This window comes from Lonchura striata, unplaced genomic scaffold, assembly GCF_046129695.1.
Source record: "Lonchura striata isolate bLonStr1 unplaced genomic scaffold, bLonStr1.mat Scaffold_106, whole genome shotgun sequence".
Classification (NCBI taxonomy): domain Eukaryota; kingdom Metazoa; phylum Chordata; class Aves; order Passeriformes; family Estrildidae; genus Lonchura; species Lonchura striata.
The window spans coordinates 706,612-730,038 of record NW_027461078.1 but is presented as its reverse complement, the minus strand read 5'-3'; the positions used below and the strand labels follow the sequence as shown (position 1 = coordinate 730,038).

At 59.0% G+C, this 23,427-nt stretch overlaps 2 protein-coding genes across 2 annotated transcripts; one reads left to right on the top strand and one right to left on the bottom strand.

Annotated features, from left to right (window-relative positions):
• Positions 1–268: 268 nt before the first annotated feature.
• On the top strand, positions 269–9,790 carry LOC144248393 (methanethiol oxidase-like). The gene is made up of 11 exons (XM_077790557.1): positions 269–845; positions 3,215–3,327; positions 3,879–4,067; positions 4,207–4,327; positions 5,041–5,223; positions 5,780–5,961; positions 6,309–6,387; positions 7,171–7,292; positions 7,369–7,461; positions 8,100–8,218; positions 9,628–9,790. Exons 1-11 carry the CDS (start codon positions 269–271, stop codon positions 9,788–9,790), a joined length of 1,941 nt encoding a protein of 646 aa, XP_077646683.1.
• Positions 9,791–13,084: 3,294 nt separating this feature from the next.
• LOC144248403 (methanethiol oxidase-like) lies at positions 13,085–22,041 on the bottom strand. Its single transcript, XM_077790576.1, has 12 exons — positions 21,952–22,041; positions 20,545–20,601; positions 20,313–20,425; positions 18,950–19,135; positions 17,690–17,810; positions 17,061–17,243; positions 16,494–16,672; positions 16,127–16,205; positions 15,472–15,593; positions 15,289–15,381; positions 13,911–14,029; positions 13,085–13,341 (listed from the first exon to the last, which is right to left on the bottom strand). Exons 1-12 carry the CDS (start codon positions 21,953–21,955, stop codon positions 13,179–13,181), a joined length of 1,419 nt encoding a protein of 472 aa, XP_077646702.1. The 5' UTR covers positions 21,956–22,041; the 3' UTR covers positions 13,085–13,178.
• Between the last annotated feature and the right edge of the window lie 1,386 nt (positions 22,042–23,427).

The window sequence follows — 23,427 nt, the reverse complement described above, 5'->3', positions numbered from 1 at the left end:
GAACAAGCTCCCGAGCTCATCCATTGCCACCTGCCTTCCACTGGCCGTGGAATTTCGGATTTTGTCACACTTTCAGGTGAACTCGGGAGCCAGCTCCCAAAAACCACCCTTTTCCCACCGAGTCATCAGAAAATCTGGGAATTCTTGGCTTGGGAGGGAATTTATGCTCAAGGCTTTCTCCCTGTTCGGTGCCCGCGGCTGATGGGAGAGCCGGGAGCGCTGCGCAGCCCCGGGAGCGGCTCGTGGATGGAATTCCAGCCGGGACAGAATGGCCGGTGGGATTTGGGGCTCGCTCCATGAACGGAAACGTTTTCCCAAAGTCTGCCGCTGCTCAGTGCCCGGCCGAGGGGTCGGGACGCTGCGAAGGGGGACGGAGAGCTCAGGAAATCGGGATTTAGGAACGGGAGGTGCTGAAGGAGCCCCGGCCCCGCTGGGGCAGAGCTCGGGGGAAGCCGAAGCCTCGCCGGGAGCTGCGGGCGGCCGGAGCCGGGAACTGTCCGAGGCGGCGGCGGAGCCGCGGCTCGTCCCGCAGCCCCAAATCCCGGCGTGTCGCTCCCGGGGGCCGGAGGAGCCGGTGACGAGCGGGCAGGAGCGGCCGGCGGGGCGGGGCAGTGCCGCAGGGTGCCGGGGCTTGTCCTGCGGCCACGGGAGCTGCGCTGGGCCGGCGCTTATCTCGCTCTTATCAGCGCCGAGCGGGGACAGGCAGGGACACGGCGACGTCAGCACGGGAAGCCACCGGGAGCAGCGCGGCTCCTTAATGAGGGGCGGGCTAATGAGCCGGCTAATGAGGGGCGGGCTAATGAGCCGGCTAATGAGCGGGTGTACAGTGCCAGGGGAAGGAGCAGGTGGGGACAGCAGGGGCAGCGCGGGGGACACCGGCCCGGCCCAGGGGGGACCAAAGCGGAGCTGGAGGCCAAGGGCGGCCCCGGGACAGAGCCCGGGAGCGCTGCCGGAATTCCCGGAATTCCCGGAGCTTCCCAGCGGGAAGCGGCTCCGCGGCCGGGCTGGAGGAGCTGCGGCTGCGGGAGGGGTCCCTGCCCCGGGAGGGGTCTCTGCCCCGGGAGGGGTCTCTGCCCCGGGAGGGGTCCCTGCCCAGGGAGGGGTCTCTGCCCCGGGAGGGGTTCCTGCCCCGGGAGGGGTCTCTGCCCCGGGAGGGGTCCCTGCCCACGGCACGGGGGCACGAGCGGAGTTCTGGGCTCCATTCCCTGACCGTGCCGCGGTGTTGGGGATGGGAGCTGGAGCCGTTCCCTTGGCTGCGGCGGGGCCGGTGCCGCCCTTGCCTGGCCCGGGGGGCTCCGAGCCCCGGTCGGGCCGGCACAGCCCCAGGGATGGGGCGGCTCTGGGGTCCTTGGCTGTGCCCCCTTCTTCGGGCTTTTCCCAACATCCCAGAGGGGTTCCCGTGCTGGGATCTGCCCGATCCCAGGGAATCCTGAGCTCCGTCCTTCTCTTGGTGCTGCTTTCGCCCAGATCTCGGCTTCTTTCCGGACATCGGCCTCAGAGCCGCTTTTTCCAAGATTTCTCCTCACCTTCAGGATTTAGTTGAAGCCTTTCCTGTCCCAGAGTGTCGCTGGCTGTCCCTGGGTCACCGCTGGGTTTGCCCTGGTGCCTGGGCAGGTCCTGGTTGGGCTCGGTGCCGATCCCAGGTGTTGGCCCTGCCCTGGAAGTGGTTTTTTGTACTTTTCCACCCCAAAACACAATCGTTTTTGTGACTTTGCTGCTCGCTCAGTGCAGAGAAGGCCTGCAAGGCTCTGGCCGCTGTCCTTTCGGCCCCAGTTCCCAGCGCCGAGCTCCCCAAATCCCCGAGTCCGCAGCGGGCCCCACGTCCCCAGCCTCAGGTGCCACCCTGGGAGGCTGCCCCGAGTCCTGCCCTGGCTGCTGCTGCCCCCGGGGGGCTCAGGGAGGATTTCCTGAGGGTCCCCGGTGTCCCTTGGGTCGGTCCCAGTTCCCGGGGAAACTCCAAGCAGCTCCCCGAGCTCATCCCGGTGTCCACGAGCTCCCAGGCCCCCGTCCCTGTGCAGAGCCCGCTCGGGGACGCTGCGGGGCCAGCGCGGGATCCCCGGGAGCCCCCGGCTGATCCCTGGGATGGGGACGGGGACCGGGCTGCCCCTGCGAGGACCGGGAGCCGGTGCGGGGTGCCCCGGGCACGGGCCCGGCTCGGCGGAGGCCGCTCCGTGCGGAGCGAGGCCGGGAGCAGGCGGGGCCGGCGGGGTTTGAGGTTCGGGAGCTGCAGGGAGCAGCAGATTTGGGCCCAGATTGGCGGCGGGGAGGAGGAGAGAAGCCGCAGCGCCGGCCGGCACCTCCCAGGCGCTGGGCAGCCCCTCCCCGGGCTCGGCCGCGCTCCCCCAGCCCTCGGCGGGGATAAAAGGCCCCCGGCAGCAGGCAGGGCACGGCACAGCCGCTCCAGCCCCGAGCCAGCAGCAGCTGCCCCTCGGCTCCGGCTCCTCCGCCGCCAGCAGCGCGACCCCCGAAGCTGCAGCCATGGGTAAGGGACCCCCGCGGGCTCGGGCGCAGCCCCGGGCCTCCGGGGGAATTGTCCGTGCCGGAGCTCCCAGCGTGTCCCGGCTCTGGGGGACAGCTCTGTCCCCGCCGTGCCCGTCCCGCGGACACCTCTCTGTCCCCGTGCCGTCCGTGCTCGGTCCCGTCGCCGCGGCGGGGAGGGGTCCCCGCGGGCTCCGCTGTCCCGGGCCGGGCCCCGCGCTGTCCCGGGGTCCCTGTCCCGCAGCCGGGAGGGGCAGCGCCACCCCGAGCGCTCGCTGCGGGGCCCGGGGAGGGCCGGGCTGGCCCCGGGGCGGCCCCGGGGGTCCCGCGGGACGGAGGGACCCTCGGAACGGGCTCGGGGTGCGGGGCCCGGCCCGGGCTCACGGTGTCCCCTCCGCTCCCCAGACAGGTGCAGAGCTCCGTGCTACGAGTACCCCGCGTGTCCCGAAGTGCTGAAAGGCGAGTGCTGCCCACGGGGCTGGGCTGCCTCGGGGGGCTGCGGGTTTTCGGGGGTCCCCCTGAGCCCAGCGTCGGCGCTGAGCCCCTTTCCCAGAGCTGCCGGAGATTCCTCCCGGTTGTTCCCGGGTCAGGAGCGGCCCCAGGCCCGGCCGGGGGGCGCCGGAGGGAATCGCAGCAGCCCGGGAATCCCGGCGGTCACTCGCGGGAGCTGCCCGGAGCTCCCCCGGGGCCGTTCGGGGCTTCCCGGCGCGGTCTGAGCGCGCTTCTGTGTCCGCAGCGCCGCGGGAGGAGGTCGCCTACGTGACCTGCACCTACAGGTGCACCTGCAGCGAGCAGCCCGATTTCCTGGCCACCGTGGACCTCAACCCGCGCTCCTGCAGCTACGGCCAGGTACCGGCCCCGCCGGGCCCGGGGCGGGACCGCTGCGGGGCCGCGCTCCCCGCGCCCTCCGGGGCCGCCCGGGCAGCGCTTCTTACCGGGAAAAAACCGGGGAGCACCTTCTCCCCGTGCCCTCTGCTCCCGGGGCCGCTCCCGGCCCCTCTCCCGAGCCCCCCGAACCCCGGGGCCGCTCCCGGACCCTCTCCGGAGCCCCCCAAAACCCGGGGCCGCTCCCGGCCCCTCTCCCGAGCCCCCCGAACCCCGGGGCCGCTCCCGGTCCTTCTCCGGAGCCCCCCAAAGCCCGGGGCCGCTCCCGGTCCCTCTCCCGAGCCCCCCAAAGCCCGGGGCCGCTCCCGGCCCCTCTCCCGAGCCCCCCGGAGCCCGGGGCCGCTCCCTTTCCTTCTCCCGAGCCCCCCAAACCCGGGGCCGCTCCCGGCCCCTCTCCGGAGCCCCCCAAGCCCGGGGCCGCTCCCGGCCCCTCTCCCGAGCCCCCCAAGCCCGGGGCCGCTCCCCGCGGGGCTGGCCCGGCCCGGCCCGGCCTGAGCTGCCTTGGCCGTGCCCAGGTGATCCACCGGCTGCCCATGCCCAACCTCAAGGACGAGCTGCACTGCGCGGGCTGGGGCCCCGCCTGCGGCTGCTTCGACAGCGGCGCCGCGGCCAGAAGGAGCCGGCTGGTCCTGCCCTGCCTCATCTCCTCCCGCATCTACGTGGTGGATGTGGGCTCCCAGTGCCGGGCGCCGCGGATCTGCAAGGTACGGCCGGGGCGAGCCCGGGGCGGCAGCGAGGGCCGGGAAGGGCGGGGGGCTCCGGAGGGAGGCTCGGAGGGAGGATTCCGCGAGGCCGGGAAAGGCGCCGGGCGGGCGGAGGCCGAATCTGCGCTGCTCTTTGCAGACGATCGAGCCCGTGGATGTGTTCTGGAAGTGCAACAAGGGCTACCTGGCCGTCACCCACCCGCTGCCCAACGGGGACATCCTGATCGCCAACACGGGCGACGCCGCCGGCAACGGCAAAGGTGAATTCTGCCTCCCGGAACGGCCGTTTCCATGCCCCGGTGCCCGTTTCCCTGCCCCAATACCCGTTTCCCTGCCCCAATGCCCGGTTCCGTGCCCCAGTTCCCGTTTCCGTGCCCCAATACCCGTTTCCGTGCCCCAGTGCCCGTTTCCGTGCCCCAATACCCGTTTCCGTGCCCCAGTGCCCGTTTCCGTGCCCCAGTGCCCGTTTCCGTGCCCCAGTGCCCGTTTCCATGCCCCAGTGCCCGTTTCCCTGCCCCAATGACCGTTTCCCTGCCCCAATACCCGTTTCCATGCCCCAATACCCGTTTCCGTGCCCCAGTGCCCGTTTCCCTGCCCCAATACCCGTTTCCCTGCCCCAATACCCGTTTCCATGCCCCAATACCCGTTTCCGTGCCCCAGTGCCCGTTTCTGTGCCCCAGTGCCCGTTTCCGTGCCCCAATACCCGTTTCCGTGCCCCAATACCCGTTTCCCTGCTCCAATACCCGTTTCCGTGCCCCAGTGCCCGTTTCTGTGCCCCAGTGCCCGTTTCCGTGCCCCAATACCCGTTTCCGTGCCCCAATACCCGTTTCCCTGCCCCAATACCCGTTTCCCTGCCCCAGTGCCCGTTTCCCTGCCCAAACTCCAATCTCCCGGCCCAAACTCCCATCCCGGGAGTCCCGCTGGGAACGCGGGAGCCTGGCCTTGTCACCGCCGCGTCCCTCGCGTGGCCCAGGTGGCTTCGTGCTGCTGGACGGAGAGACCTACGGCCTGAAGGGCAACTGGGAGAACGAGTGTGAGGTTCCGCCGAGCGGCCACGACTTCTGGTACCAGGCCCAGCACAACGTCCTGGTCAGCTCGGCCGGGCTGGTGCCCAGAGTGGCCGGGCGTGGCTTCAACCCCGAGGACCTCAAGAAAGGTGGGGACCCGCGGGGGCAGCGATGGCAGCGCCGAGCGCGGGGCTGGCACGGCTCGGTGCCCCCGAGAGGCGATTTGTGCCCCGGAGCCTTTGCCAGGCTCGGGCTGAGCATGGGCAGGGCTGGAACCCAGGGCGGGCAGGGCCGGGCTGCTCCCAGGCCGGCAATTCTCTGTGCTCTCCAAAAATCCCGCATTTCTCTGTGCTCTTCCCAAATCCTGCATTTCTCTGTGCTCTCCAAAAATCCCGCATTTCTCTGTGCTCTCCAAAAATCCTGCATTTCTCTGTGCTCTCCCCAAATCCTGCATTTCTCTGTGCTCTCCAAAAATCCCGCATTTCTCTGTGCTCTCCCCAAATCCCGCATTTCTCTGTGCTCTCCCCAAATCCCGCATTTCTCTGTGCTCTCCCCAAATCCCGCATTTCTCTGTGTCCTCCCCAGCTCCTGCCTGTCCCAGTGTCGCCTCCCCAGCCCTGCCCTTTCCTGCCTGTGCCCAGCTCTGACTCCGGGGAGCCGTGCCCGTCCCCGGGCGCCCCCGAGCCTTTCCCCCGTGTCCCGCAGGGCTCTTCGGCCGCCGCCTGAACGTGTGGAACTTGTCGTGCCGCAGCCTCACGCAGTGCTTCGACCTGGGCGAGGATTCGCTGCCGCTGACCGTGCGCTTCCTGCACAGCCCCGAGGCCGCCGAGGGCTACGTGGGCTGTGCCCTGAGCGGGGCCATCTTCCGCCTCTCCAGATCCTGCGAGGCGAGTGCAGGAGGAGGAGGAGGAGGAGGAGGAGGAGGAGGAGGAGGAGGACGAGGAGGATGAGGAGGAGGAGGACGAGGAGGAGGACGAGGAGGAGGACGAGGAGGAGGAGGAGGAGGAGGAGGACGAGGAGGAGGAGGAGGAGGAGGAGGAGGAGGAGGAGGACGAGGAGGAGGAGGAGGAGGAGGAGGAGGACGAGGAGGAGGAGGAGGAGGAGCGGGGCCAGGGAGCCGCGGGTCCGGGGCTGGCGGGGCAGCGGGGCAATGAGCCCGCTGTGCCCGGCTCGGCTCGGCTCGGCTCGGGCCGGGGGCAGCGCGGGCTGAGCCGGGCTCGGTGTCCCTGTGCAGAGAGACAACTGGGCCGTGGAGGAAGTGATCCGGATCCCGGCCAAGGACGTGAGGGGCTGGATCATGCCCACCATGCCAGGTTCGTGTGCCCTCGGGGCTGGCATTGCTGTGGGCTCGGCGCGTTCTGCAGCCAGGCACAGCCCGGGCAGGTGACCCCAGAGCCGGCTGGGTGACCCCAGACCCAGCTGGGTGACCCCAGACCCGGCTGGGTGACCCCAGAGCCCGGCTGGCTGGTCCTAGAACCCGGGCAGGTGACCCCAGAGCCCCACTGGGTGGTCCCAGACCCGGCTGGGTGACCCCAGACCCCGGGCAGGTGACCCCAGACCCGGCTGGGTGGTCCCACAGCCCTGCAGGGTGGTCCCAGAGCCCGGCTCGGTGGCCCCAGACCCCGGCTGGGTGACACCAGACCCGGCTGGGTGACCCCAGACCCCGGGCAGGTGACCCCAGACCCGGCTGGGTGACCCCAGAGGCCGGGCAGGTGACCCCAGACCCGGCTGGGTGACCCCAGACCCCGGCTGGGTGACACCAGACCCGGCTGGGTGACCCCAGAGCCCAACTGGCTGGTCCCAGACCCGGCTGGGTGGTCCCACAGCCTTGCAGGGTGGTCCCAGAGCCCGGCTCGGTGACCCCAGAGCCCGGCTCGGTGGTCCCAGAGCCCGGCTGGGTGACCCCAGAGCCCGGCTCGGTGGTCCCAGACCCGGCTGGGTGGCCCCAGAGCCCGGCTGTGTGACCCCGAATCCCGGCCGAACCCCCATCCTGGCCGAGCCCGATTTCCCCATCGCTGCCCCAAGGCCAGCTCGGGCCAGGTGCCCGTGCCCTGGCCCGGCTCTGCCCGTGCCCTGAGCCCCGGCTCTGCCCGCAGCCTTCATCGCCGACCTCGTCATCAGCCCGGACGACCGGTTCCTGTACGTGAGCAACTGGTGGCACGGGGACATCCGGCAGTACGAGCTGGCCAGGAACTGCAAGCCCCGGCTGGTGGGGCAGGTGAGGGGCAGCGCCCGGCCCGGGGGGAGCGGGGCCGCGGCCGCGGAACGCTCGTGTGCCAGCGCGGCCCTTGCAGGTGTTCGTGGGCGGCAGCATCCTGCGAGGGGGCCCCGTGACCGTGTGCAGGGACGAGGAGCTCAAGGGCCAGCCCGAGCCGCTGGTGCTCAAGGTGAGCGGCCGCAGGGCCGGCAGCGCCGGGCGGGCCGGGGGAGCGGGGCTGGGGCTGTGGGGGGCGTGGGGGGCGTGGGTGGGTGAGTGTGGGGGAGTGTGTGCTCACCTGAGCGTGGGTGTGTGCTCACCTGAGTGTGCGGGTGAACCTCTGCTGGCTCTCACTGCCCCTGATGGCACGCAGCCCCAGTGACCCCAGTGCCCCCAGTCCCGTGTCCCAGTGCCCCCAGTAACCCATTCCCATCTCCCAGTGCTCCCAGTACCCCCAGTCCCGTGTCCCAGTGCCCCCAGTCCCATGTCCCAGTGCTCCCAGTAACCCAGTCCTGTGTCCCAGTGCCCCCAGTACCCCCAGTCCCGTGTCCCAGTACCCCCAGCCCCGTGTCCCAGTACCCCCAGTCCCGTGTCCCAGTACCCCCAGCCCCGTGTCCCAGTACCCCCAGTCCCGTGTCCCAGTGCTCCCAGTCCCGTGTCCCAGTACCCCCAGTCCCGTGTCCCAGTACCCCAGTACCCCCAGTCCCGTGTCCCAGTGCTCCCAGTCCCGTGTCCCAGTGCCCCCAGTAACCCAGTCCCGTGTCCCAGTGCCCCAGTACCCCCAGTCCCGTGTCCCAGTGCCCCCAGTAACCCAGTCCCATGTCCCAGTGCAAGCGCGTGTACGGCGGCCCCGCCTCGCTGCAGCTGAGCCTGGACGGGAAGCGGCTCTACGTGACCAACTCCTTCTACAGCACCTGGGACCAGCAGTTCTACCCCAGCCTGATCAAGTGAGCCACTCCCGGCTGCCAAAGGCTCCCGGGCCCGGGCGGCCGTGGGGAAGGGGCCGCGACCCCTCGGGGCTGCCCCGGAGCCGCTCCCGGCCGAGCCCCGGCGGGGCCGGGACTGAGCCGAGCCCGGGCTGAGCTCGGCCCGAGCGGGTCCGGCCTGGCCGGGCGCGGCCGGAGCCGCTGCAGGGGGAGCTGGGGAGGGGAAAGAGGCGCGGAGCCCGTGCTGGGCTCGGGTTTGTGCCCTCCTGGGCTCGGGTTTGTGCCCGTGCTGGGTTCGGGTTTGTGCCCGTGCTGGGCTCGGGTTTGTGCCCGTGCTGGGCTCGGGTTTGTGCCCGTGCTGGGCTCGGGTTTGTGCCCTCCTGGGCTCGGGTTTGTGCCCGTGCTGGGTTCGGGTTTGTGCCCGTGCTGGGCTCGGGTTTGTGCCCGTCCTGGGTACGGGTTTGTGCCCGTGCTGGGCTCGGGTTTGTGCCTGTGCTGGGCTCGGGTTTGTGCCCGTGCTGGGCTCGGGTTTGTGCCCGTCCTGCTCTCGGGTTTGTGCCCGTCCTGCTCTCGGGTTTGTGCCCGTCCTGGGCTCGGGTTTGTGCCCGTCCTGCTCTCGGGTTTGTGCCCGTGCTGGGCTCGGGTTTGTGCCCGTGCTGGGCTCGGGTTTGTGCCCGTCCTGCTCTCGGGTTTGTGCCATTCCTGCTCTCGGGTTTGTGCCCATCCTGGGCTCGGGTTTGTGCCCGTCCTGCTCTCGGGTTTGTGCCCGTCCTTCTCTCGGGATTGTGCCCGTCCTGGGCTCGGGTTTGTGCCCGTCCTGTCTCGGGTTTGTGCCCGTCCTGCCCTCGGGATTGTGCCCGTCCTGGGCTCGGGTTTGTGCCCGTGCTGGGCTCGGGTTTGTGCCCGTGCTGGGCTCGGGTTTGTGCCCATCCTGCTCTCGGGTTTGTGCCCGTGCTGGGCTCGGGTTTGTGCCCGTGCTGGGCTCGGGTTTGTGCCCGTGCTGCGCTCGGGTTTGTGCCCGTCCTGCTCTCGGGTTTGTGCCCGTCCTGCTCTCGGGTTTGTGCCCGTCCTGGGCTCGGGTTTGTGCCCGTCCTGCTCTCGGGTTTGTGCCCGTCCTGCTCTCATGTTTGTGCCCGTGCTGCTCTCGGGTTTGTGCCCGTCCTGTCTCGGGTTTGTGCCCGTCCTGCTCTCGGGTTTGTGCCCGTCCTGCTCTCGGGTTTGTGCCCGTCCTGCTCTCGGGTTTGTGCCCGTCTGCTCTCGGGTTTGTGCCCTCCTGCTCTCGGTTCTGTCCCCCGCTCCGGGAACCGGCAGCCGCAGGCGCCCCCGGCCCGTCCCGCTGGCCCCGGGCCCGGGCGGCCCCGCCGCAGCCCCGGGCGGCTCCGGCGGCCCCGCGGTCGCTGTCGCCACGAGCCGCCGCTGTCCCCGCGCAGGGAGGGCTCGGTGATGCTGCAGCTCGACGTGGACACGGACAAGGGCGGCCTGAGCGTCAACAAGAACTTCCTGGTGGATTTCGGCAAGGAGCCCAACGGGCCGTGCCTGGCGCACGCCATTCGCTTCCCCGGCGGCGATTCCAAATCCGTGACCCTGCCCTGAGGGAGCCCGGCAGCGCCGCTGGCCCCGGCAGCGCCGGCCTCGGCTGCGGGGCTCGGGCTCCGGGGGGATTCGGGGTGTGGGGTGCACTGGGTGATGGCTCGGGGGGATTCGGGATTCGGGGTGCCCTGGGTGATGGCTCGGGGGGATCCGGGATTTGGGGTGCCCTGGCTGATGGCTCGGGGGGATTTGGGGTGTGGGGTGCCCTGGGTGATGGCTCGGGGGGATTCGGGATTCGGGGTGCCCTGGGTGATGGCTCGGGGGGATTCGGGGTGTGGGGTGCCCTGGGTGATGGCTCGGGGGGATTCGGGATTCGGGGTGCCCTGGGTGATGGGCCTGGGGGATTCGGGATTCGGGGTGCCCTGGCTGATGGCTCGGGGGGATTTGGGGTGCCCTGGGTGATGGCTCGGGGGGATTCGGGCTCTGGGGTGCCCTGGGTGATGGCTCGGGGGGCTCTGGGGTGCCCTGGCTGATGGCTTGGGGGGATTCGGGGTGCCCTGGGTGATGGCTCGGGGGGATTCGGGGTGCCCTGGGTGATGGCTCGGGGGGATTCGGGGTGCCCTGGGTGATGGCTCGGGGGGATTCGGGGTGCCCTGGGTGATTTCAGGTTCGGGACCCCCCTGCCATTCCCGGCCATCCCTCTCCCGTCCCTCTCCCGTCCCTCTCCCATCCCGCTCCCGTCCCTCTCCCGTCCCGCTCCCCGGGCTGCTCTGCTTTCCCTGCAGTCAATCAATAAAGTTTTTCCCTGCATCAGCCGCAGCTTCCCGAGGCTCATTCCCGGAAAAATCCCGGGACAAACCAATCCCGGCGGGGGCTGCGGGCGGCAGCGGGGCCGGGAATTCCCCGGGCCAGGCCGGGCGGGGCCGGGCGGGGATCGCTGGAAGTGTCCGGGAGAAATTCCCGGCGCTGGTTCTTTTCCCGGGGGTTTGCTTCCAGGGCTGGATTTCATCACTATTTTATCCCCATTTCATCCCTATTTTTTCCGTATTTTATGGTAATTCTTTTCTGTTTCCTCCTCTATTTTCCCACACTTTACCTCTATTTCATCCCTATTTAATTTATATTTTATTTCTATTCTGTCCCTTTTTTATCCCTATCTTATCTCTATACAAGAGAAAAATGTAAAAATGTCTGATAATGACATGGTTGTTTAAGCCAAAAAATGCCAAAAATTCCCAATAACCCTAAGGAAATGAAATTCATCTGCTGCAAGGGGAAATTTATTGGGATTTTTGATTAGCAACATCCGATGTGATTTTTAGGAGGGGCTGATCTGGCATAGGAATTTTGGGAGTGGATAAAATCCTAGGCACCCCAAATTCCCTGGGAAATGGATGGAGAGAGGAAAGGATGGGGGAAAAATGGGATAAATCCTGAATTTCCTGGGATCAGAAATTCACTGCTGGGTGTGCAGTCCCTGAATTCCCAAATTCCCAAATTCCCTGGATCACAGACGGGTGTTGGAGGTGCAATCCCCCATTCCCACATTCCCAAACATTCCTGGAATTCCAGTGGGATCACAGCCAGATGTCGGAGGTGCAGTCCCCATTCCCAGAATTCCCAGAATTTTGGGAATTCCCGGATCACAGCCAGATGTCGGAGGTGCAGTCCCCATTCCCAGAATTCCCAGAATTTTGGGAATTCCCGGATCACAGCCAGATGTCGGAGGTGCAGTCCCCATTCCCAGAATTCCCAGAATTTTGGGAATTCCCGGATCACAGCCAGATGTCGGAGGTGCAGTCCCCATTCCCGGAATTCCCGGAATTCCCGGAATCCCGGGATCACAGCCAGATGTCGGAGGTGCAGTCCCCATTCCCAGAATTCCCAGAATTCCCGGAATTTTGGGAATCCCGGGATCACAGCCAGATGTCGGAGGTGCAGTCCCCATTCCCAGAATTCCCGGAATCCCGGGATCACAGCCAGATGTCGGAGGTGCAGTCCCCATTCCCGGAATTCCCGGAATTTTGGGAATCCCGGGATCACAGCCAGATGTCGAGGTGCAGTCCCCATTCCCAGAATTCCCGGAATTTTGGGAATCCCGGGATCACAGCCAGATGTCGGAGGTGCAGTCCCCATTCCCAGAATTCCCGGAATTTTGGGAATCCCGGGATCACAGCCAGATGTCGGAGGTGCAGTCCCCATTCCCAGAATTTTGGGAATTCCCGGATCACAGCCAGATGTCACAGGTGCAGTCCCCATTCCCGGAATTCCCGGAATTTTGGGAATCCCGGGATCACAGCCAGATGTCGGAGGTGCAGTCCCCATTCCCGGAATCCCCAGAATTCCCGGAATTTTGGGAATCCCGGGATCACAGCCAGATGTCGGAGGTGCAGTCCCCATTCCCAGAATTCCCGGAATTTTGGGAATTCCCGGATCACAGCCAGATGTCGGAGGTGCAGTCCCCATTCCCGGAATTCCCGGAATTCCCGGAATTCCCGGATCACAGCCAGATGTCGGAGGTGCAGTCCCCATTCCCAGAATCCCCGGAATTCCCAGAATTTTGGGAATCCCGGGATCACAGCCAGATGTCGGAGGTGCAGTCCCCATTCCCAGAATCCCCGGAATTCCCAGAATTTTGGGAATCCCGGGATCACAGCCAGATGTCGGAGGTGCAGTCCCCATTCCCAGAATTCCCAGAATTCCCGGAATCCCGGGATCACAGCCAGATGTCAGAGGTGCAGTCCCCATTCCCAGAATCCCCGGAATTCCCGGAATTCCCGGATCACAGCCAGATGTCGGAGGTGCAGTCCCCATTCCCAGAATCCCCGGAATTCCCGGAATTCCCGGATCACAGCCAGATGTCGGAGGTGCAGTCCCCATTCCCAGAATCCCCGGAATTCCCGGAATTCCCGGATCACAGCCAGATGTCGGAGGTGCAGTCCCCATTCCCAGAATTCCCAGAATTCCCGGAATCCCGGGATCACAGCCAGATGTCGGAGGTGCAGTCCCCATTCCCAGAATTCCCAGAATTCCCGGAATCCCGGGATCACAGCCAGATGTCAGAGGTGCAGTCCCCATTCCCAGAATCCCCGGAATTCCCGGAATTCCCGGATCACAGCCAGATGTCGGAGGTGCAGTCCCCATTCCCAGAATTCCCGGAATTCCCGGAATTCCCGGATCACAGCCAGATGTCGGAGGTGCAGTCCCCATTCCCGGAATTCCCGGAATTTTGGGAATTCCCGGATCACAGCCAGATGTCGGAGGTGCAGTCCCCATTCCCGGAATTCCCGGAATTTTGGGAATCCCGGGATCACAGCCAGATGTCGGAGGTGCAGTCCCCATTCCCAGAATCCCCGGAATTCCGGGAATCCCGGGATCACAGCCAGATGTCGGAGGTGCAGTCCCCATTCCCGGAATCCCCGGAATTCCCGGAATTCCCGGAATTCCCGGATCACAGCCAGATGTCGGAGGTGCAGTCCCCCCCCGGGTAGCGCACCTCGTGCGCCAGGCAGGGCCCGCCCGGCTCCTTCCCAAAATCCAGCAGGAATTCGGGATTCACAGCCAGCCCCCCCCGCTCCGTGTCCACGTCCAGCTGCAGCAGCACCGAGCCCTCCCTGCGAACACCAGGAAAAGGGAAAAATGGATCGGGAAAAGACTAAGGAGCTGGGAAAAGCCTTGGCTGATGTGATGACAACGGAATCAATCATCAATCAATAACAAGTTATCATTGGCAATAATGCAATAATGAGCAATATTGCAATAACCAGCGATGTTGCAATGATTAGCAATCAATTAACTGCCATTTAACAATCAACTAATAACCACTGAATTACCGACTAACAACCAATTAATAATGAATAATCAATAATAATCAGTAACCAATGATAACCAACAGGCTGTTATTGACTGCTCAGTCGATCAGCAATTGATGCCTGATCGGTAATCAGTAATCAGATCAGTAATCAATAACTAGATCAGTAATCAATAATCAGATCAATGATCAATAACCAATAATCAGATCGGTGATCAGTAATCACTAATCAGTGATCAGTACTCCCACAATCAGGCTGGGGTAGAACTGCTGGTCAATAATTGCATCAGTAATCAACAACCAGCTCGACGATCAATAACCAATACCCAATAATCAATAGCTGATAATCAATACCCAATAATCGATACTCACTCGATGAGGTCGGGGTAGAACTGCCGGTCCCAGGCGCTGAACAGCGACGTGGTCACGTAGAGGCGCCGCCCGTCCAGGCTGAGCTGCAGCATCTGCGGCCCCCCCGGGATCCGCTTCCCCTGGATCCCGAAAATCCGGGAAATCCGGGAAATCCCGGAAAATCCCGGATCAGGAGCGGCCCATCCCCCCCCGGGATCCGCTTCCCCTGGATCCCGAAAATCCCGGAAATCCCGGAAAATCCCGGAAAATCCCGGAGTCAGGAGCGGCCCATCCCCGGGATCCGCTTCCCCTGGATCCCGAAAATCCGGGAAATCCCGGATCAGGAGCAGCCCATCCCCGGGATCCGCTTCCCCTGGATCCCGAAAATCCCAAAAATCCGGGAAATCCCGAAAATCCCGGAGTCAGGAGCGGCCCATCCCCGGGATCCGCTTCCCCTGGATCCCGAAAATCCCGAAAATCCGGGAAATCCCGGAAAATCCCGGAGTCAGGAGCAGCCCCTCCCCCCCCCGGGATCCGCTTCCCCTGGATCCCGAAAATCCCGAAAATCCCGGAAAATCCTGGAGTCAGGAGCAGCCCCTCCCCCCCCCGGGATCCGCTTCCCCTGGATCCCGAAAATCCCGAAAATCCGGAAAATCCCGGAGTCAGGAGCGGCCCATCCCCCCCCCCGGATCCGCTTCCCCTGGATCCCGAAAATCCGGAAAATCCCGGAAAATCCTGGAGTCAGGAGCGGCCCATCCCCCCCCATCCCCGGGATCCGCTTCCCCTGGATCCCGAAAATCCCGGATCCACTTCCCCTGAATCCTGGAAAATCCCATCCCCAGCTTTGGGGAGAAAATGGAAGTTTTTGGGAATTTTCACCTCGGGACGGGAGCACTGGAGTGGTTGGAGATGAGTCAGGGAATACAGGAGGAAGGGTTTGGAATTCTCCGGGATTTTTTTAGAGGATTCTGGAGTTATTAAGGTTGGGAAAACCCTGTGGGAGAATCATCAAATCCAAGGGTTTTTCCCAATTTTTGGCATGAATTCTCTTTTCTGGTTCTTTTTTGTCCCATCCTCACTCCCCAAAAGATTTTCCAACAATTCCAGGGGTGAAAATTCCAGCATTTCCTTGCCCTGGGGGTGTCCAAGAGATTTTTGATTCCCCATCCCAGAATTTTCCATGAAAATCTATCAATTAATAGTTGAAGTGGGAAATCTGGGAATATTTCCCCAAATTTCTTAATTTCTATTTTTTTCCAAGGGAAAATCGGGATTTCAGGGACGAAACCCATCCCTAAGGAAGGAAAACCCAGGTGAGAACAACCTCAGGAGGGATGTTGAGTGTTGGGAATTTCCAAAAATCTGGGAAGAATCGGGAAGAAAGTTTGGGAATGTTCACCTGGATCACGCACGGCTCGGGCTGATCCTGCAATTCCTGATCTTCCAGCACGGTCACAGCTCCCCCTTTGGAGATGCTGCCTCCCACAAAAACCTGGAAAACCATGGAAAAAAATCCATGGAAAATCGGAACGAATCCCTTCAAAGCCACGGGAGTTGGGTTTTTTGGGAATTTTTCCCTCACCTGCCCCACCAGTTTGGGATTTTTGGGGTCGGAGATGTCGTACTGCCGCACGTCCCCGTGGATCCAGTTGCTGAAATACAGGAATCTGTCGTCCAGGGAAATCAGGATATCCGTGATCAGCCCTTCCCAAGGGAATTCCAGAGGAAAATCAGGGAATGGGAGCAGAGAGAATCCCAAAAGTCCCCAAATTCCCATGTGGAAATGCCAAGAAATGGGGTTGGGAAGGAGATGGGAGGAACAACGTCAACCTTGGGAATTACTCCGGAATTCCTGAGGGAATTCCTACAATTCCTGAGGAAATCCAGACCCAAATTCCAGGGACTTTATGGAGAGAAAAAAAGGATGGAACCAATTCAGATGCAAATTCCAAGGATTTTTGTGGAACATCAACCTTGGGAATTGTTCCAAGGCTCTCCAGCATTCCCAGGACCATTCCTGAGCAAATCCAGGCTCAAATTCCAAGGATTTTCCTGGAAAATCCCACCCCCAAGCACAGAGCAGATCCCACTCTGGGGTTCCTTTGCTCATCCTAAAATTCTCCCCCCAAAAAACCCCAATATTTGGAATTTTTGCCATTTAAGGATAGAACTCTGCCAAAATCCCCTCTGGATCTGTGAGAAGATTCCCAAATTCTTCCCAAATTTCTCCCACTGACCTGGCATTTCTGGGAGGAGCCATCCTTGGACTTTCTTGCTGGGCACCTCTATCACCTTCTCTGCTTCCCATTTTCCTTCCTGAGCGACAGAAAACATGGAATTATTATCCCAAAATTCCCCAAACCCATGGAATATCCACCCCGTCCCATGGCGATAAAACCTGGGAGATTCCCCTGAAACCCCAGGAATTCCATGGAAAAAGCCCCAGGTCCTGCAGGTTCTGCCCGAATTCCCGGGGATTCGCTGAATTTTTGTGGCACCTGTGGATGTCCTCGCTCAGAGCAAGGAAACCACGGAAAAATCCCCGGAAATTCCAGGAACCCCAGGGAAAAGAGCCCCGCTCGGGCCGGAATCCCGGGAATTCACCGAGTTCCTGTGGAAGCGCTGGATGTGGCCGCTCAGGGCGCAGCCCACGAAGCCCTGGGCCGCGCCGGGCTCGTGCAGGAAGCGGATTTCCAGCGGGATGGATCCCGGGCCCAGATCCAGCTCCTGCTCCAGGCGCCGCCCGCTCCAGTCCCACACGTTGATGCGGCGCCCGTAGTGCCCTGGAAAAGGGGAGACCTTCCCAGAATCCCGAGGTTCCACGGGATTTGCAACGGCTGGGAGGTGAAACGGGGGTAAAAGCAGGATTTATAAAAAAAAAAATTGGGATTTTTTAAAGGGTTTTAGAGGTGGGAAATTGAATTTTGGAGGGGTTTGTAAGGTCAAAGTTCGGATTTTTTTTTTTTTTAGGAATTTCCACCCGAAATGTGGACTTTTTTTAGGAGTTTTGACTGTCAAAAATTGGATTTTTAATGAGTTTCTGCTCTCAGAAATGGATTACTCGCACCTCCATGCGGAGCACAGACAAGGTATTGTTACGTCTCCATTTTGTTGTTGCTTTGTGCTGTACCTTGTTTTACTCTGAATATATTTCCCAGATTTCCCACTGACCTTTCTCCACATCCCTGGGATCGAATCCCTGGGCCAGGATTTTGGGAACGCCCCACTCGGTGCTGAGCAGGACGTTGTGCCGGGGCTGGTACCAGAAGTCGTAGCCCAAACTGGGGATTTTTCCTCCTTTTTCCCAATTTCCTTTCACTTCGAAGGTTTCTCCATCCAGGAGGATGAAAGTGCCTGGAAAAAATTCCCAAAAAAAGGAGTTTGGAGAGATTTATAGAACTTGTAATAAAGCAAATGTTTTATTTACACATTATTATTATTATTATTATTATTATTATTATTACTATTATACTCACCAATAATAAAAATAGTTCCTAAAATTATTTCCCATTATTTTATTATTGGTAATAAAAATAATTTCCTAGGATTTTATATTTTTCTATAATAATAATAATAATAATAATTCCTCAAACTATTTTGCTTTAACTAAAGCAAATTATTTATATTAACTTTCCTTTTTTATTAAACAAAACATATAAACAGCCTGGGAAATCAATAAAAACCTGTAGGAATGTGCTAAAAATTTCAGGAAAATTCCAGATATTCCATGGATTTTGCAGAATTTTGCAGGGAAGTGAATCCCTGGGGGTGTTTTTATGGAATTTGGAGGAATTCCAAACCTTTTCCGTTGCCATCAGGATCCCCCAGGCAGCTGATGAGGATTTCCCCGGAGCCCAGGCAGTGGGAAGTGTGTGGGAATGCAGCGTTCCCCTTCCGGGCCAGCTCCTCGGCTTCCACCACCTGGAATGGGGAAAAATGGGAAAAATGGGAAAAATGGGAAAAATGGGGAAAAATCCTCAGCTTCCAGCACCTGCAATGGGGAAAATGGGAAAAATGGGGAAAAATCCTCAGCTTCCACCACCTGCAATGGGGAAAAATGGGAAAAATGGGGAAAAATCCTCAGCTTCCACCACCTGCAATGGGGAAAAATGGGGAAAAATGGGAAAAATGGGGAAAAATCCTCAGCTTCCAGCACCTGCAATGGGGAAAAATGGGAAAAATGGGGAAAAATCCTCAGCTTCCACCACCTGCAATGGGGAAAAATGGGAAAAATGGGAAAAATGGGGAAAAATCCTCAGCTTCCAGCACCTGCAATGGGGAAAAATGGGAAAATGGGGAAAAATCCTCAGCTTCCAGCACCTGCAATGGGGAAAAATGGGGAAAAATCCTCAGCTTCCACCACCTGCAATGGGGAAAATGGGGAAAATGGGAAAAATGGGAAAAATGGGGAAAAATCCTCAGCTTCCACCACCTGCAATGGGGAAAATGGGGAAAATGGGAAAAATGGGAAAAATGGGGAAAAATCCTCAGCTTCCACCACCTGCAATGGGGAAAAATGGGAAAATGGGGAAAAATCCTCAGCTTCCAGCACCTGCAATGGGGAAAAATGGGGAAAATGGGGAAAAATCCTCAGCTTCCACCACCTGCAATGGGGAAAATGGGAAAAATGGGGAAAAATCCTCAGCTTCCAGCACCTGCAATGGGGAAAAATGGGAAAAATGGGAAAAATCCTCAGCTTCCACCACCTGCAATGGGGAAAAATGGGGAAAATGGGGAAAAATCCTCAGCTTCCAGCACCTGCAATGGGGAAAAATGGGGAAAAATCCTCAGCTTCCACCACCTGGAATGGGGAAAAATGGGAAAATTCCTGGAAATCAGGCTGGGGGGGAAATGGGGATTTGTGGGCAAAGGTTTGTGGGAATGTTTGAAGGGAAAAGAGGGGAAAAAAGGGGAAAAAAGAGAAAAAATGGAAAAGAATTGAAAAACCAGAGAATAAACCAGGAAATAAAGAGGGAAAAGAGGAAGCAATTGGGATAAAAGGATGAAATGAGGGAAAAAAAAGTGGGGGAAAAGCAGGAAAAAAGGGGGAAATTCCAAACCTTGTGGAGTTTGGGAGCCCTGGGATCGGCTCCCACGTCCACGATGTAGATGCGGGAGGAGATGAGGCTGGGAAGGATCAGGAAATTCCTGGATTTTGTGGGATCGCTGTGGCAGCTGCTGCAGGCGTTCCAGCCCGAGTGGTGCAGCTCGTCCCCCACGTTGGGCATGGGCAGGCGGTGGATTACCTGGAAAAGCAGGGATCCAGCTCCTGGATTTTCCTGGAATTCTGGGGATTTCCAGTGCTGGGGGAGGATTTGAGGTCCTGGTTTTTCCCGAGTTTGGGATGCCAGGTTCTCCCGGATTCCCCCAGATTCAGGATCCCAGATTCCCAGATCCCCCCAGATTCAGGATCCCAGATTCCCTGATTCCCCCAGATTCAGGATCCCAGATTCCCCCAGATTCAGGATCCCAGATTCCCAGATCCCCCCAGATTCAGGATCCCAGATTCTCCCAGATTCAGGATCCCAAATTTCCCAGATTCAGGATCCCAGATTCCCCAATTCTCCCAGAGTCAGGATCCCAGATTCCCCCAGATTCAGGATCCCAGACTCTCCCAGATTCAGGATCCCAGATTGTCCCAAATTTCCCAGATTCAGGTTCCCAGATTCCCCCAGATTGAGGATCTCAGATTTCCCAGAGTCAGGATCCCAGATTCCCAGATTCCCCCAGATTCAGGATCCCAGATTGTCCCAGATTCCCCCAGAGTCAGGATCCCAGATTCCCCCAGATTCAGGATCCCAGATTCTCCCCGATTCAGGATCCCAGATTCCCAGATTCAGGATCCCAGATTCCCCCAGATTCAGGATCCCAGATTCCCCCAATTCAGGATCCCAGATTCCCAGATTCCCCCGATTCAGGATCCCAGATTCCCCCAGATTCAGGATCCCAGATTCCCAGAGTCAGGATCCCAGATTCCCAGATTCCCCCGATTCAGGATCCCAGATTCCCAGATTCCCCAGATTCAGGATCCCAGATTCCCCCAGATTCAGGATCCCAGATTCCCAGAGTCAGGATCCCAGATTCCCCCAGAGTCAGGATCGCAGATTGTCCCAGATTCCCAGAGTCAGGATCCCAGATTCCCCCAGATTCAGGATCCCAGATTCCCAGATTCCCCCGATTCAGGATCCCAGATTCCCAGATTCAGGATCCCAGATTCCCCCAGAGTCAGGATCCCAGATTGTCCCAGATTCCCCGATTCAGGATCCCAGATTCCCGATTCAGGATCCCAGATTGTCCCAAATTCCCCCGATTCAGGATCCCAGATTCCCCGATTCCCCCAGAGTCAGGATCCCAGATTGTCCCAAATTTCCCCGATTCAGGATCCCAGATTCCCCGGTTCCCCTGGGCTCTCCCGCCCCATACCTGGCAGTACCGAGGGGATTTGGGATCCACATCCACGGTGGCCAGGAAGTCGGGAATGCCGATCCCGGTGTTCCGGTAGATGCAGGGCAGGTAGAGCAGCCGCTCCCGGGGTCCTGCGGGCACACTTTGGGATCAACCGCCCGGAATTCCGGCTTCTCCCGCTTCCCATCCATTGCCTCTGCCCCGATCCCAAAGCAATTCCAGCATTTGGGAATGCTGGCCCAGCACTTGCCTTTCATGGCCTCCAGAGGGCTGGCGTAGCCCGGCCCGCACGCTCCGCACTTCCCTGCTGGAAAAGAGCGAAATTCCATCGTTCCCGCAGCCCAAACTTCCTGGAAAATTCCTGGGAATTTGGGGCCTTCCATTGGTTCCTCATTGCCAATCCCCCGTTCCCACTTCCCAGCCTTAAATCCACGGAATTCTCCATTCCCAACTCCTCGTCCCCAGTTTTTGTGCCATGGATTTGCTCATTCCAGGGGGGAAAAAACCCTGGAATTTATCCCAATTTTTGTGCTTTGGATTTGCTCTTCCAGGGGAAAGAAACCACTGGAATTTATCCAAACTTTTAGCTCCCTGAGTTGTCCCAAAGTGTCAGATTAGGAGGGATAAATTTGGGACTTTAGCAAGGGCTGCAAAAAATGGGAATTTCTTTGGAATTCCAGGGTTTAAAATCAGAATATTCCAAGTTTTAGGGATGCAAATCCAGATTAAATTTGGGAAAAAATTGAAACTAAAATGAAAACAACAGAGAAACCAATGGAAAAAATCCAGGAATTTCAGGAATCTTCTCCCAAAAAACCAAATTCCCAAGGAAATGTATGGAGTTAATTTTTCAGAGCATATTAAACATATAATTCCAGGATTTATTTCCTTCCACAATTCCCGAGTTTTTGGAGCTCCCAGGTCCTTCCAGGTGTGTTAATCATTCCCAAAATTTTTTATTGACTTCCAGGAACTTGGAGCCAAAAAACATTCCTCAAAATATTCCACTTGGGAATGAAAAATATCCAGGAAATTCAGGACAGTTTTGGTTAGAGTATTGATACTTTTGGGCTACACTTTCCTGCTAAAAGTTCCTCATTTTTGGGTGGGTTTGATCCCAACATTCCTGATATTTTCCCTCAGTTTTGAACTCCCAATATTTCCCATGGAAGCAGTTTCCAAGTTTTTGGGCCCTCCTACTTTTTCCTCAGAGCCAAAAGTCAAAGTTCCTGGAAATCCGAGGTTTTATCCTCAAAAAAAAAAAAAAAAAAAAAAAAAAAATCAGGAAAAATATCCTGGAAATCAAAGATTTATCCCAAAAATATGGAATATGTCAGGGAAAAGCTCAAATCTGATCCTTAAGGATTTTTCCAAGGGTTTTTCCTGTTCTTGAGCAGCAAAACCAGGAGCTTCTCCCAGTTTTTAGAAGTTTAGGGATTTAAAATTCCCAATTAATTCCAGGGAAAATGGATTTTAATGAAGGAATTCAAGGTCTTAATTAAAGCCCACGGGGTTTTCAGTGAATATTTAAATATTTAAATGCAGGGAAAAGCTGGACTTTCACCCCCCCCCCCCCCCACCCTCGGGAAGCCAAAAGCAGCAAATCCCGGGATTTTGGGATTTTTTTGGGATTGCTGGGGATTTTGGGATCTCTTACCCATCCTGGATCGGGCTGGGAATGGGAACTCCAGGAATTCCGTGGGATTTTTGTGGCTAAACAGCCGGGGAAGGGTCGGAAATCCAGGGAAAAGGGAGGGGTTTGGGAGAGGAGGAGCCAAGGGGAGGATCCAGGGCCCGGAAAAAAACAAAATTCCAAAATTCCACCTTAAAATTCCCAAGGGAAACTTCCGAACTTCTCGCACCTTGGAATTCCTGCTTCCCTACCCACCCACCCCCCGAATATCTCCTTTTTATTTCAAATTTTCCTGGGTTTTTTTTTTTTTTTTTTGTTTTTGTTTGTTTGGTTTTTTTTTGTTTTTTTTCCAGCCTGGAGAAGGAATTTGGGAATAGCAAAGGAGGGAGGAGTTTTGGCTGAAAAAAATCGGGATTTTGGGAATGCTTCTAGGAGGAGTTTTGATTCAAAACCTCGTGATTTTGGGAATATTTCCAGGGAATTCTCTCCCAAGAGACTGCAGCAACTTTTAAAAATATTTTGTGGCTTTTCTGTGTGGAAAAAAAAATTTAAAAAATCCAAAGACATAAAGTTTTTTCCCTCTGGAAAATCAGGATCTCACTCCTAATTCCTGGGTTATCCCTAATGTGAATTAATATATTAATTAACGATTATTTATTTCTTTAGTATAGAATTTTAAAGGAATCTGCCTTTTTTCCTCCTTCCAGGAAATTTCCAAAATATTCCTATTTTTTAACATCCGTGCTTTTTCCATGAACCACCAAGAAATACAGGGGAGGAAAAAACCCCAGATTTTTCTGCTATGAATAAAGAGATTTTAATGATGATTTCTGGATTGTTCTCTTATTATTGAAAACATTTAAATTATTTATTTTTCCAATTTTTGCTGTTTCTCACTCACTTTTTGGGCTGTTTCCCCCCTTTTTGGGATGCTTTACCTCATTTTTGGGGCTGTTTCCGCCCATTTTGGGCTGTTGTACTTCATCTTGGGGCTGGCTCAGGTGGACAGTTTTTGGTCTCAGGTGAGAGATTTTGGCCAGGGCCCCGCCTGGGGTTTTCAGGGAGGGCTGACCCCAAAACCCATCCAGGTAAGGCCAACACCTGCCCCAGGTGGGAGATTTTTGCCCTCAGGTGGAGAATTTTCGCCGTCAGCTGGACGATTTGGCCTCAGGTAGGAAATTTTGTCCGGGGAACCCCGAGCACCCGTCAGCTGTGTGGGCTGGCCGCTCCTCACAGCCCGCCCGGCCCTGAGGGGCTCTCGGGCCGCCCGCTCCCAGCGCGGGGCGCCGGCCCGCAGCTCCCGCTCGGCAGCGCTGGCCGCTCCTCCCGCCGCTCCCCAAGGCCTCAGCCCTCGGAGCCCGCTCGGCACCGCGGCAGCGGCGGCTCCGTGAGGGGAGGACCCGCGGGGAGCGGGCGGGGGTCGCGACCCGGCGCCGCCATTTTCCCGCCCGTCCCCTTCCCTCCCTCAGCCGCCCCAGGGCCCGGCCCCGTGACGTCACT

Bases quoted from the DNA above. Each gene is read 5' to 3' on its own strand.
- LOC144248393 (XM_077790557.1), top strand. From the start codon at position 269: ATGGCCGGTGGGATTTGGGGCTCGCTCCATGAACGGAAACGTTTTCCC. The intron at 846-3,214 runs GTGGGGACAGCA...CTGTGTCCGCAG, and splicing joins AGTGCCAGGGGAAGGAGCAG to CGCCGCGGGAGGAGGTCGCC. The intron at 5,224-5,779 runs GTGGGGACCCGC...CGTGTCCCGCAG, and splicing joins CCCCGAGGACCTCAAGAAAG to GGCTCTTCGGCCGCCGCCTG.
- LOC144248403 (XM_077790576.1), bottom strand. The intron at 15,594-16,126 runs GTCAGTGGGAGA...TCCCTTGGGAAG, and splicing joins GCTCCTCCCAGAAATGCCAG to GGCTGATCACGGATATCCTG. The intron at 15,382-15,471 runs GTGAGGGAAAAA...ATGGTTTTCCAG, and splicing joins ATCCCAAACTGGTGGGGCAG to GTTTTTGTGGGAGGCAGCAT.